This window comes from Pempheris klunzingeri, chromosome 5, assembly GCF_042242105.1.
Source record: "Pempheris klunzingeri isolate RE-2024b chromosome 5, fPemKlu1.hap1, whole genome shotgun sequence".
Lineage (NCBI taxonomy): Eukaryota > Metazoa > Chordata > Actinopteri > Acropomatiformes > Pempheridae > Pempheris > Pempheris klunzingeri.
Window position 1 is genome coordinate 16772342 of NC_092016.1, and position 14410 is coordinate 16786751.

The 14410-nt window shown below is 43.1% G+C and overlaps 1 protein-coding gene across 2 annotated transcripts in view; it reads left to right on the forward strand.

Moving 5' to 3' along the window:
* itpr2 (inositol 1,4,5-trisphosphate receptor, type 2) overlaps window positions 1–14410 on the forward strand; it is a 56636-nt gene that overhangs the window by 10772 nt on the left and 31454 nt on the right. Inside the window, exons 11-36 of one of the 2 annotated variants that reach the window (XM_070831489.1) lie at window positions 255–406; window positions 1747–1846; window positions 1985–2145; window positions 2240–2381; window positions 2549–2707; window positions 4107–4279; window positions 4628–4747; window positions 4988–5170; window positions 5345–5596; window positions 5687–5834; window positions 5929–6076; window positions 6947–7134; window positions 7254–7377; window positions 7500–7557; window positions 7739–7904; window positions 8195–8383; window positions 8765–8851; window positions 8936–9061; window positions 9181–9303; window positions 9510–9710; window positions 10165–10416; window positions 10538–10663; window positions 10867–10995; window positions 11343–11463; window positions 13235–13416; window positions 13956–14098. In XM_070831489.1, coding sequence (XP_070687590.1) covers window positions 255–406; window positions 1747–1846; window positions 1985–2145; window positions 2240–2381; window positions 2549–2707; window positions 4107–4279; window positions 4628–4747; window positions 4988–5170; window positions 5345–5596; window positions 5687–5834; window positions 5929–6076; window positions 6947–7134; window positions 7254–7377; window positions 7500–7557; window positions 7739–7904; window positions 8195–8383; window positions 8765–8851; window positions 8936–9061; window positions 9181–9303; window positions 9510–9710; window positions 10165–10416; window positions 10538–10663; window positions 10867–10995; window positions 11343–11463; window positions 13235–13416; window positions 13956–14098 — 3953 coding nt within the window. The remainder of the gene's footprint in view (window positions 1–254; window positions 407–1746; window positions 1847–1984; window positions 2146–2239; window positions 2382–2548; window positions 2708–4106; window positions 4280–4627; window positions 4748–4987; window positions 5171–5344; window positions 5597–5686; window positions 5835–5928; window positions 6077–6946; window positions 7135–7253; window positions 7378–7499; window positions 7558–7738; window positions 7905–8194; window positions 8384–8764; window positions 8852–8935; window positions 9062–9180; window positions 9304–9509; window positions 9711–10164; window positions 10417–10537; window positions 10664–10866; window positions 10996–11342; window positions 11464–13234; window positions 13417–13955; window positions 14099–14410) is intronic. The other variant, XM_070831491.1, reaches the window with a different exon arrangement.

Here is a 14410-nt window from a genome sequence, read left to right on the forward strand (position 1 = left end):
TTTAAGTTATTACAATGAACGTGTGGAGAACAGCTTACAGAATAATCAATAAAGTAATAATTATTTGCAACCATAGCTGTATTCAGTAGACATGAATGTGGACTGAACATACAAAGGGACACGTGGTGTAGTGTGCTGTATGTTTAAAGTGGGACAGTATCAAATCCTCTGTGCATTGATAAACAACTGTCTGTGCCATATAAGCTCTTAGACTGCTGACACTAATGTCTACTTCGCCTGTGTGTGTGCTGCAGAATGAGACGGATATCGTGTTCTCCAAGAAGAAGCATCAAGCAGCAGAGAAGATTGCTTTCACCCTGGTTTCTGTTCCTCATGGGAACGACATTGCCTCTCTGTTTGAGCTGGATGCCACCACTCTGCAGCGGGCCGACTGTCTCGTGCCAAGGTCAGTCACTCACATGGGGCCAATAATAAGAATAGCAGCACATCATCTATGGTTGCTGCATCCTCAGGGGAATTTTTCACAAGAGTTAACAGCAGTTCTTGTCAGAAAATCTGCCGTTAGGGTGAGGTAATGTCACTTATTTTGACTCCAAACCATCTGCTTCTGTTCATTTTCTTCAGAACTTTCTGAAATAGTACTGATTAATTTCTCAAATAAGTGGAACTGAAATTGGTGGGCGCTTCTCATTCAACTGGCATAAAATGCATGCAATGTACACATATTTTATAAGAAGACAAGAGTCTCCAGCCATGCTAGGTGCTTTGTGAGGCTGTGTTTAGGCCCAGTGGTGCTTTGAGCTAAATGCTAACATGTTCACATAACTGTGTTAACATGCTAGTGTGATATTATATCCCATATTCTGCTCATTTTAAAGTTCATACTTGTACTTGGAGGTCCTACTAGAGCAGGTTTACATGGTTTAAAAAACACATTATTTTTCCAATAGCAGACGTGGCTGCTGCAGCTGTTTTCAGCCTCTGTCTGAACGCTCCGTTTTAGAAGAACAGAACAATCTGCTGCTTTGCTCTCGCCCTCGAAATCTTCGTGTTACCAGGAGCTGGTGTTAGTGAGGAAAAAAACAATGGTGGACAGCGAGATGGGCTCAGGAGGTTTTCAGTGGGTGGGCACAGTCCGTCTGCTGAAGGGTTGGAGAAGGTCACATTATCGACATCTTTATGACATCATACAGGGAGCAAAATCTAAACGGAGATTTTTCACACTCTTTTAATGAAAGATGGAGAAGGAGAAACAGAGAGAGGATGGACTTTTCTGATAGTCTGAGGGTGTCTAGACACACCAGCGGCACATATTTATGTTGAAAAAAACATTAAAAAGTGGACTTTGCATAATATGGGACCTTTTAAATGGGTTCAGTTTAGTGTGTCAGCAGGCTAATTCATGAAACACAGAGTTAAGGCTGATGGGAATATCACTTTGCATGAATCTGGCCATGTACCAAAGTAGTATCGTCAAGGTTGAAAACAGAAGCGTTAACCTCACGGTGGCGCTAGAGGAAAAGTCAGGGAATCTCCAAAGTCAGTAGGTTTTATCGTCTGAGGCAGGAATGTCTGTACAAAATGATCTTTCAGTCTAAAAGTGGTGGACCAAAGGGCGGGCAGACAGTGCCGTCCCTAGAGCCACACTTAATTAAGGTTAATATTTTAAGACTGGATATGAGGCTGACTGACTCACTGGGACGGATTCCAGTTCAATTACAGCAGCAAGAATACACTCAACTAAAAATCACGGTGGTGTAAATTAGTTGTGGCATCCTTCCACAGAAACTCCTACGTGAGACTTCGGCACCTGTGCACCAACACCTGGGTGACGAGCACCAACGTCCCCATAGATGCAGAGGAGGAGCGTCCTGTTATGCTCAAGGTCCACATTCACACACACACACACACACACACACACACACACACACACACACACACACACACACACACACACACACACAAGTGAAATAAACTTGGGTGCATTATTTGGAAACTTGTTTTGGCTGTCCTGTCGCAACAGATTGGCACCTGTCCCACTAAAGAGGACAAAGAGGCTTTTGCCATCGTGTCTGTCCCCCTGTCGGAGGTCAGAGACTTGGACTTTGCCAACGATGCCAGCAAGGTCCTAGAGTCCACTGTGAGGAAGCTTCAGTACGGCAATATCGCTCAGAATGAGAGGAGGTACAGATGCACAAGCATGATGACACAGGTGACACAAAGGCGCGTGCATAATTTATGATTCATATGTTATTTTTTCCCTTCATATATATTTCAGGTTTGTGACTAAGCTCCTGGAGGACCTGGTTTTCTTTGTGTGTGTTGTGCCAAACAATGGCCAGGATGTTCTGTCTGTGGTCACCTCTACACCAAACCGGGAGAGACAGAAACTCATGAGGGAACAGAACATCCTCGCTCAGGTCAGTATGACCCCCCCCCCCAATACACAGTCTTGTCTTTCTATAGCTTTGAGGACACTCATTGACATAATGCATTCCTCAGCCCCTTACCCTAACCACAACCTAACCGTAACCTGAAAACCACATCTTAACCTTAACATACACACACTGTTGTTCTCTTCCTCCAGATCTTTGGGATCCTGAAGGCTCCTTTCACAGATCAGGGAGACGGCCCGATGCTAAAGTTGGAGGATTTGGGAGACCAGCGCTATGCTCACTTCAAGTACATGTTGAGACTCTGCTACAGGGTGCTACGTCACTCCCAACAGGACTATCGCAAAAACCAGGCATGTTTCCGCCTCAAGCACAAGTCTAATTTGGAGCATTCATTGAGTTGTTATCGGGCTCACTAACATCACTCGTTGTCACGGGGATGTGGGGTGGTTCAAGGATAGAGATGGCTTTTGGCAGTATAGATTCTGCCAGACTGTCCAGTAAAATCTATGTAGGGACCACAACTGCTGTGATGATGCTCTTAATCAAGAAACCTAAGTAGTGCTCAGTCTTTTAATTGATTAGTGGAGCGACCCAAATAATTCATGACAAATTTAATAATGAAAGTGAGCTCATATAATTTTTGAATTAAGAAATAAAAGTTATATTTATACGGAATAAAAGGCAGCCATTCTCAGCTCAATATATACGCATGTCTTTCGCACCTACAGTCTTTCTTGTCTGGGTACGACTAGTGGCTGATGCTGACTTTAGCTAAACACGCCTGCGAAACTTTGAAATTTGTGGTTTCATTAGATGACTTTTTGTTGTTTTTAATTTGCTGCTCTTGTGCTTGTTCCTCTCACTCTCTGCCAGGCCACCTACTAATTATCTTAATAAAGCAACAGGCATTTTTCAGAGAAGATATTTTGACATGTCACAGTAGGAAAACCATGTGTACACATAAAAAAAAAAAAAAATAAATAAAAGTTGATTACAGCGTATAGTTTACTGGGACGCTTCAACAGAACAGAGCCATTATTAATGGTATTAGTATCACCCATGTTTTTCTACTATAACAAGTCACAAAATAAGTGAAAGAGGCCCTCGCTGACTAGTGTGGGAAGATTGAAAATGCATTGTGACATTCGATATGCCGTTATGCCATAATTACCACCTGTAGTCACAGCAAGTGAAAGTTAGAAATAAAAGTTTTGTTTGCTGGTGATACGTGTATTTTAGGGGGGGTTTGTGCTCGCCAAGCAAACTAAGCAGCTGCATAACCTCACTTGGGCTTTTCTAAGTTTTCAAATAAGTATGCTTGTTGTTATTCACAGCATTTCGTAAGCTAAATGATTAATCAGATACCTGGAGAAAGTAGCAGGTTGATTGATTGATAGAAGCCAACCCCCCTGATGAACATTGTCATAATTTGCTGCCCTTGACTAATCACATATCTGTCGTGTTGAGCTGCTCAGTGGCTAACAGGCTGCAGATGTGACAGGCAGCTCTCAGGTGTAACTGTGTGTAACGTCATGAATTTGAATCAGGGTGTTTTTTTTTTTTTTCCAAAGTTATCTTGTTCAACAAGTTCTCAGTGGAAAAATGCTTAAATTAACTGAACACACTAGATGCAGTGATTCAGCACATTTTTATGCTTTCTGTGTCACTCTACTTACTTACTTTCTCGCCACTTAATTACCACTTACATCAGAAATGTTTACAACTATATGTTTTTTTTGTGCCACGTAGGAATATATAGCCAAGAAGTTCTCAATCATGCAGTCTCAGATTGGTTATGAGATCCTGGCTGAGGACACAATCACTGCCCTTCTGCACAACAACCGCAAGCTGCTGGAGAAACACATCACGGCCAGAGAGATTGAAACCTTTGTCAGCCTGCTGAGGCGCAACAGAGAGCCCAGGTCAGACATGCACAATCCCAAAGATTAGATGACCCAAGTGAGCGAATAAATAATGGAAAATGTAGGAAAAAATCTGACATTTTGCATGAACATTAGTAGCCCCGCATGAGACTTTAATTGCAAGTGGTTATTTTGTAACATAGGGACTGAAGAAACACAGTATTACGTAGAATAATTTACATTTTTACATCGAAAAAGTGGGACAAACAAGGATGCTATGTACAGTCAGGAACACACACATCATTACACATCTATGTGTTCAATCAGTTCATGTGTTCCTATACTGAAACTTTGTGGTTGTAAAACATTTGTTAAACACGATGATTCATGTCTGGTCTACTCTTCCAGATTCCTGGATTATCTCTCTGATCTCTGTGTGTCCAACAAGACTGCCATCCCCGTCACACAGGAGCTTATCTGTAAATTTATGCTGAACCCCACCAACGCAGATATCCTCATCCAGACCAAGTGAGTCACTGCATGTGGAATCTATATTTAAAACATCCCAGTTGATCCTGTCATATTTCAGTCTTTCATTTTCAAACACCCATAAACATGAACATACAGTACTCTGTGCAGCATGTGAGAGCTGTTTTCCTCCACTGTGCCTCTTCTGAAATAGATATTTTCAGCAGCAGCAGCAGCAGCTCCACAACTGTAATGTGTGCATTTTTTCTAGTAACTGCTTTATGCCCACCCCCCCATCAGACTAATCCCCAACACGGAGACCACCCTGGAGTCTTCTCTGCTGCAGGAGGAGGTGGAGGAGGAGGAGGTTTGGCTCTATTGGATCGACAGCCACAAGGAGCCTCATGGCAAATCCATTCGCCACCTAGCCCAGGATGCTAAGGGCAACCACAAGATGGATGTAGACATCATCACCTATTACAGGTGATGATGGCATTCTTGCATGTGTTACACCTTCTTTCCCCAGTAACATAAAAATAACCAAAACAAGCAAGCAAAAGTGTATGCCCCTCTCTCTTCCCCTGTCAAATTTGCAAAACAAAAATCCCCCCACACATTTTTATTTTTCTCTCCCCGTGTCCCTGGCCTCCTCTGTAGGTACCAGCTCAACCTGTTTGCAAAAATGTGTCTGGACCGTCAGTACCTCGCCATCAACCAGATCTCCTGTCAGCTACCTGTGGATCTGATCCTGCGCTGCATGTTTGACGACTGCCTGCCCTACAACCTCAGAGCCTCCTTCTGCCGTCTCATGCTGCATATGCATGTGGACCGTGACCCGCAGGAGGCGGTAGTGCCTGTACGCTACGCCCGCCTCTGGACCGAGATCCCATCCAAGATCACCATCCACGAGTGAGCGTCCATCTGTATCATTATCTGCGTCACATACAGGCGTATTTTGCTACCGCATGGCATGCAGATTGCGACTATGCTCTTCTGCAGGTTTGAGTACGAGTCCACTGACACCTCAAGAGAGGAGATGAAGAGGAAATTTGCTCCCACCATGGAGTTTGTGGAAGAATACCTGAGGGATGTGGTCAGCCAGCCTTTTCCATTTGGGGATAAAGACAAGAATGAACTCACACTCGAGGTAAAACAACCTCAACGCGTTGCATATGTTTTCATCCACATTTATTCTCTCCCGTTTTTAATCACAGTGTGCTTGTTTTCCTTCTCTCTTCCAGGTGGTGAATCTGGCTCGTAACCTGGTTTACTTTGGTTTCTATAGCTTTAGTGAGCTGCTGCGTCTCACACGCACTCTGCTGGCCATCCTGGATATCGTCCAGCACCCCCTCACCTTCATGAACAAGCTCAACAAGAGCCCAGAGGCTGGTCAGTGCTGTCAGCCAGTATAAGTGCAATGTTTCATTCACTTTGGTCAGCTAAGGTTTACTTTTTTATGTAGCGCTCAGCAGAGTGGATGGAAAGTTTAAAGTGAATGAATAAAACTGTATTTTGTTGCTTCCTATTTAAGGAACTAAGATGATTAAACTGGGAGGATAATTCTGTAATTTGGATAATAAGATTTTAAAAAGCTAATGAAAAAGCTCACCTTAACTTATCATCAAATAATTTGTGTTCTCCAAGTGTAGTACAGACCACAGCCCAGCGTCAGCAGTCTTCAGGTCTCTAGATGGGAAAGACCATGCAACACTTAATACGTATGCAGGAGCAAGGCTATGCATAAAAGCAGTAAGATTAAGAATTCCATTGTGGAAGTAACAGGGAGCTGTCAGAGAAAGAAAAGAATCAGGATGATCAGTGTTTTGAACCAGATTAAGAAGCCTGGGTGTCAGTGGATCCAAAATTCAAGGTTAGAGAAATAGAGACATGTCGATATGAGGTTACAGATGACTTTGTGCAGATCAGAGAAAAAAAGAATAAATCTGCACTTGGAAATTATGATGGGTAGATTGCAGCTGATCTGAAATGCTGTTTTCAAAATGTTTAACAGTAGTGGACAAAGTGGTAATAAAAAGGGCAGTTTGGTTTAATCGACTGAAAACCAAAACTGCAGATTTATTTTTGTTCAGCTGGAAATTCTGGGCCATGTCCTCAGGGCGTTTGTTGTAGCTTTGATGATACACATTGTCAAACTTTCACAGGCTTGGGCTGAAATATGTCAACTATGTGAGTAGATTTTAACGATAGACTTTACACATGCAAGATGCAAAAATGTGTGAAGATGATTGTTTCCTTCAGGCAACAATGTCCTGCGTACGATCCATGGAGTCGGGGAACTGATGACTCAGATGGTGATGAGCCGAGGTGTGCCGCACAGCCTCCCTGACACCCCTCCCTCCCTGCGCTATGGGAAAGGACACTTACTGCCAGACATTGAGGATGTCATGGTGATGGACACCAAGCTGAAGATCATTGAGATTCTGCAAGTAAGCGCCACCTACTGGAAAGTACTTTTAGTGATTTCTGGTGCAGTTTTGTATCACTCAACAGTTTAGATTTCAGCGTTTTCATCCAATTTTTGTGTGCTTTTGTGTCACCCTATTAGTTCATCCTGAGTGTGAGGCTGGATTATAGGATCACATACTTGTTGTCCATCTACAAGAAAGAGTTTGGGGACAAGACCATAACCGACAGCTCTGTCTCTGTGGCTGAAATGCTCCCAGTGACACGTGAGGCTTTATTCTCTCTCATTGCAAACACTAAATCGGTCTTTAGACGTTCTGAATGAGCTGTTTACCATTGCAGCCTGCCATCCTTTGCTGACCTGTTGTCCTCTTCGTTTTGTCTCCAGCTTCTGAACCAGACATAGATGAGATTACAACCAAAGCAGAGAGCATGTTTGCAGGGAGGTAGGTGAAGCTGTGCTTAAATATACTCAAGCATTCACAAAGAGAAATGCAAGCTGAGTGTTTTTGAACAATCCGGTTGCTTAGACTCTCTGAAAATTTCTGCATCAGTTTGAATTCCAAGTTTTATTGTGCATGTGTGGGCGTTTGGATTTACTGTGTGCATACACATGTGTGATATCAGCTCAGAGTTAAGTGCGGTGGAGCTGGATGATGAGGGTGGTCGGACGTTTTTGAGGGTTCTGATCCATCTCATCATGCAAGATTACCCCCCGCTGGTGTCTGGCTCGCTGCAACTCATCTTCAAACACTTCAGCCAGAGAGCCGAGGTGCTGCAGGCCTTCAAACAGGTAGTGACAGAGTGTGGTGTTAGGCACTTCCTCAGTTAAGTGATTTCTGTCATGGTTGATGTAATCAGTTTTGAATTAGGAGGGTTCTGCAAACGGCCAAACAGCAGCGACCGTAAACTGTCTCACTAAGAGCTTCCTCAGCTGGAATGTAGATCTGCAAAAGCTCCCATTGAGCACTGAGACGTCTTGGCAAAGACATGCTTTCACACACATTTGGTCTTTTAATATCTTTTATGTCTGGTTTATTTCTCATCCACAGTTTTTCTTGCATGTGTCTGTGTGTTTTCCAGGTCCAGCTGCTAGTTTCAGAGCAGGATGTGGAGAATTACAAGCAGATCAAGGCAGACCTGGACCAGCTGCGTCTGACTGTTGAGAAGTCAGAGCTGTGGGTGGAGAAGAGTGGAGTCTACAGCAGTGAAGACCTGGTGGTCAGGCAGGGCAAAGAACAGAACATCGAGGTGCTGTACCATCATTTAATGGTATCCAGCTTCTAAAAGCAAAATTCAATATTTCAGCTCTCAGTGTAACATTATTTCTCCACAGGAAGTTACTATATTTATCTTAAACACCCCATCAGTCATTTAACTGGCTTCTTTGTTTGTTGTTATTGTTCATCAAAGCTGATGGAAAGCTGTTTTGACAGCTTAGGAATAATGAATAATAATATCTGGCAGAACAGGAACTCGCTGTTAATCAGTTTTTATTAGTCAGGCCTTTAACATGTAGTGTATGTGTGTTTTTTAAAACATCATTATTGCTACAGTAATGTAATGATGCGGGGACTTTTCCCATCACGCTGTGACAAATGTTGAATGTAGTTACTAAAAGCCTATTTTCTCTTCGTCTGTGTGTCTTGCTAGGAGGTCGTCCTGAGCCCAGTACAGGATGGGGATAATAAACCTCAAATTGACAGCAACAAAGCAAACAACTACAACATTGTCAAAGAAGTGAGCGCCATGTCTTTATTTCCGGGTTATTCCTGTCTCCTAGTTGTCTAGTGTGTCTATAATAGATGTATGTCTGACTCGTAGATCCTACTGCGCCTCAGTAAGCTGTGTTATCCCAGTAAGAAGAGTCGTGTGCAGCAGCAGAGGCTGCTGAAGAACATGGGGGCCCACACTGTGGTGCTGGATCTGCTGCAGATCCCCTATGAGAAAGTGAGCGTCGACCAAAAGAGCCAACTGAATGACTCGTCTCACTTGATGGTCTTGTGAAATCTTGGTTTCTTGATGTGTTGCTGTCTTACATTCTCTCTAATGGTCTTACCTTTGCACAGAGTGATGAGAAGATGAACGAGATCATGACCCTGGCACATACGTTTCTACAAAATTTCTGCAGAGGAAACCCTCAGAACCAAGTTCTGCTACATAAACACCTGAACCTCTTCCTCACTCCAGGGGTATATTGCTATGACCTTGCTGTACTTTTTCCCTGTTGACACGCCTTACTGTTTGGGGATGTCTAGTAGAGCATGCACTAATATCAGCAGCATAACAACAGGAGAACAGTTTTCTTTGTTTCTGTTATACAAATGAATCAATATACTGTTTTGTTGAAGATCATCTTTGTCTTAAAGACTCAATCACGACTCCTGTTTGTCACCAGCTGCTGGAAGCTGAAACCATGCGTCACATCTTTATGAACAACTACCAGCTGTGCAACGAGATCAGCGACCGTGTGGTCCATCATTTTGTCCACTGCATTGAAACACACGGAAGACACGTTCAGTACCTCAAGTTCCTGCAAACCATCGTGAAAGCTGATGGGAAGTATGTGAAGAAATGTCAGGACAAAGTCATGACAGAGGTGAGAATGACATATTTGGTAACATCAGTTCAGTTCTCCTAAAGCTCCAACAGTATTATTTTTATCACCTGAAAATGTAACATGTCTCAGTGATTACTATGGTTATGGTATGAACATTAATGCTGTCTTTGCAGGGAACACTACTGGAGACGTCTCATTTCTTATTTTCGCTTTAGTACAAGGATGTTGCAGCATTCTGTCATTTTACACAGTCATGTTACAGTGTGTACTGTTTCGTTGCAGGAGCAGTTTACTGCATTAAATCACATTTTTTAAAACTCAGCTCAGTGTGATATTGTTGTGTTAAGAACTATTTGCAGATTAAATTGGTGCATTATTGCATTCGTTGGCACAGTATAACATTTCAGTGTAACATGTTTCAGTGTTATGGTAACAGTGGCGAGACTTCAGGTGAACCCTGTATTTCTTGTAACGTTTCTGTTTGTGCGTTAAGCTGGTGAACGGAGGCGAGGACGTGCTGGTGTTCTACAACGACCGCTCCTCGTTCCCAGTGTTGCTGCAGATGATGGGCTCCGAGCGAGAGCGGACAGACGAAGATGGCTCTCTGGCCTACCACAACACGCTCGTGGAGCTGCTGGCTGCCTGCACCGAGGGCAAGAACGTCTACACTGAGCTGAAATGCAACTCTCTGCTACCGCTGGACGACATTGTCAAAGTTGTCACTGATGTCCACTGTATACCAGAGGTAAAGGGTGGATAGTTTTACTGGAAAATAATCATATAGCTTAGTTTATTACATTTTGGGAACAATTTAAAGCCTCTGTTATCTGAAAGTAACCAAGCATCTTATTTCTTTAACATTCCAGGTGAAAACTGCTTATGTGAACTTTGTGAATCACTGCTACGTGGACACAGAGGTTGAAATGAAGGAGATCTACACCTCTAACCATATCTGGAAGCTCTTTGACAACTTCCTGGTGGACATGTCCAGTGTAAGGCTCTGTCAGACTTAAAGGCCACACTTGTCTACCTGATACTTTTTTAATGAGGCAGCATACCTGTCAAGATACATTGAGGCTCACTTACATGCTACATCTATTCACATACTGTGAGGGCAGAGAAAAAGACGGGCAGGGATGTGATGAGAGTTTGAGCGTGTTCAGAAGTTTTCCTCTGTTTCATTTTTGTATTTAAGGTGTGTAACACTACCACAGACCGTAACCATGCTGATCTGGCCCTGGAGAAGTATGTGACAGAGACAGTGATGGCCATTGTCAAGGGTTTCTTCAGCTCACCTTTCTCTGTCAACCACTCCAACCTGCAGGTATTGTTTTTCACCACTGACAAGCAGGTGAAATGTGCCCGCAGAGGGAGACTCACTCATGGCACGTCCAAAATCCTTTGGCAACTTTTAGTTACTTTACAGTAAAAATATTTGACAGCATACTGCCTCCTTCACTGCACCTTCACTTGGGACCTTCTTGTTTCATTGCAGACATTTGTACCCTGAGAAGCTGCTTGAGGTGTTTTACGCAGAAGTCTGTACTAATGTCTTCCATCACATTAGACATTGAAGTGATCCCTTCAGGATCGTCTCTGTCTTCTTCTACACTTATGTCCCATTAAAAAACATTATTCCCCGCTCTCTCTCTCTCTTTCTTTTTTCCACAGACGAACCAGTCTGTCTTCATCAAGCTGCTCCAGTCTTCTTTCAGGATCTACAACTGCACCTGGATCAACTCGGCTCAGAAGGCTAATATTGAGAGCTGTATTAAAACACTGGCTGATGTTGGTGAGTGTTAAATGTATTGAGTAAATTATTGTGCTAATTTTATACCAGAGATGTGTTATTTTTCATCACGTATTCACATGATTACTGTCACAGTACCATTGACCACCAGGGCTGCCAGCTCTCATGCACTCACTGTGAGACTCATGCAATTCACACTTTTCACACGCTGTCACGCCAAAAGTCCACTTTGTCATGCATTGTAAAACAAATTTATAAGGGGAAATATAAAACAGTGTCCGCACAGCTGCGTACAGTGGCTGTCTGTCCGGCCGCTGATAATGCTGCGCTGTCAGCCCGTCATCCATCCACTGCACGTCCGTACGCATTGATAATGCCATACTGGCAGACAGCTGTCTGTCTGTGGCTGTGTCTTGTCTGCTACAGGTAGTTACAACAAAGCACACCAGAGTTAAAGCAAAGCCTCCATTCCCACATACAAACCCAGTAACACAAGTGGGATTCGCATCCTGTTCAACTCACAAAGTCAAAATGGTCCTGTGTTTGAATTTAACTATGTTGGCCACTCATCTGTTTCCCACTTTAAATAGAGGAAAGTATTTGATCCTGTTTTATTGATCCTATTGATGTACTTTCTGACCCTGTGTTCATATAATACAGTGTGTTCATATAGTCCACTTATTCACAGAATGTGTATATGTGAAAGCTTTATTGTCCAATGTCAGTGTGTTGATAGCTGCATATACAACTCTCACAATTTAAGGACAACACATCATCTTGTGTGGATTTGATGGATAATACTGACAGTTTGACTCAACTAACATCTAAACAGCCATGAAAATGAGCGCTTTGTTGCAACTAATCATTTAGGCGAGTTAAAGTGCAGCATACAGGCCAGACAGGCCATCATCTGATGAATGTGTTATGCTGCAACAGTGCATCATGCATTGGTGTTCACCCTGGCTCATCGGTTAATGGCTTCATTTAGCTGCTGAGGTGAGGATGAACTGCCTTTGTAGTCGTCTCTCCTGGAAATATGTGTGGAAGCACCTCTAACCACCATGATCTAAAGAAAAATATGACAAAACCAAAACAAAATAGTTCAGCCAACTCTTTCCCTCTCATCTATTTCTAGGCCAGCTTTCTAGTTTAATGAAATCTTATTTGCTTGTTTTCTGGATAAAGTGATCATGCCGGATCCACTGCCTTTGAGCAATGTGTTTCTATCCTGCATTTACTTTCCATACAATTTGTAGATGGAGCTGGGCCAACCAGATTCTCCTGAGAGTACAATTTTTCAGTGCCCTCCTGTCCCCTGTCCTCCCGACTCTACATTTCAGCAAAAAAACGACTCCATAAATTCACCAGAATGCAGAAAAACTGTCTGAAATTAACAATTTTCTAGAGGAACATCGCCAAATACCCTGGTTAGGTTCAGTCTCCCAATGATATGTGGAGGTTGGCAAGCATGCTGCTCAAACATACTTATGATCATTGACCATGATCATTTATCTGGCTTTTCGTCTATAAATGCTTTAAAATTGTGAACTGAACTGAACATGATTCCTTGGGGTTGAGGAGTGATGACCCTGACCGCCGTGGTGGGTAAGAAGGCCCGCTGATAAAAGACACCAACTTCACTGACATCAAATCCCACTCCAGACTAAACAGAAAAGTTGGCAGCCCCGTTAACCACTGGGATGCTCTTCTGAATCCACTGGTGTTTTGGTGCCTGTGCTGCATTTACTGTCTGATCAGAACAGACAAACTCACCCCGACATCTAACCCCTTGTGTTCCTCCGTTCCTCCCCAGCTAAGGCACGGGCCATAGCCATCCCAGTGGACCTGGACAGTCAGGTCAACACTCTGTCTCTCAAAGTCCATAGCAATATGGTGCAGCGAGCAGCCAAGGACTGGAGGATCTCTGCCCGCACACGACCCCGCAAGGAGCCCCTGGGTGGCCCTGACTACAAGAACATCATTGAGAAGCTGCAGGTGCAGTGCTTTAAGCTTAACATGCCTGCAATGATAATCATTAAGCAATGTTCGAAATCTTTGTTTAGCATGTGAGCATGGTAACATTTGCTAGTTAACACTAAGGTTGATGGGAATATCATTATTTAGCAGGTATCTTGTCATGAAATTTGATCTAGTGTTGAACAAATGAAGATTTTGACTAGATGAAAATTCAGGGGATCACCAAAGTTATTTTAAGTCATCCTTCATGGCAAACCATCCAATGTTTGACACGCTTCACTTAAAAACCAAAAGCATTACTTGGCTACATCTTCTGAGGACCATAAATGTCTGTGTAAAAGTGGTTAAAATATTACAGTTTGGACCAAAGAGTTGGACCGACCAACCGACACAGCCGACTGATAAAGCCGTATTGCTGGCGTGGCTAAAAAACGACATGAAGAGGAGCGTCCAAATTGACATCTTAACAAGGGCTTAATGTATGATGTTGAGCCGTATCAATCTGTCCAGGACAGTGTTTGATTGAGCCTTTATGTGTGTCTGTCTGTGATGTGCAGGGGGTTGTGTCCTGTCTGGAGGAGCAGTTCAGTCCGAAGGTTCAGGCAGAGTTTTCTGTTCTGGTGGATGTTCTTCACAGCCCGGAGCTGCTGTTTCCAGAGGCTGCTCGGTTACGCTGTGAGAGCGGAGCTTTCATGTCCAAGTAAGTCGCTGTCCATAAACTGTGTCTACAACAAGAAACACATCTTTCATTTTTGAAGGCCTTGAAGTCACATTTTAAAATGTTGTTTTAGCTACAGGGAGACCGGCAGCATGGCTGACGTAGTGTTTTGCGGCTAGATGAGTCAGGATTTTTGACAGAAGTTGCTGATAGCTGTTTTTTGATGGCTACTTTTTGCTGATATTCTGTATATCATAAGTTAAAGATTGACATGCCAGAAATGAAAAATAGCATTAACTTACACTAATTAACTACCAACTGTTTTTGTTATATTCATTTAGTTGTTAGGGAGGT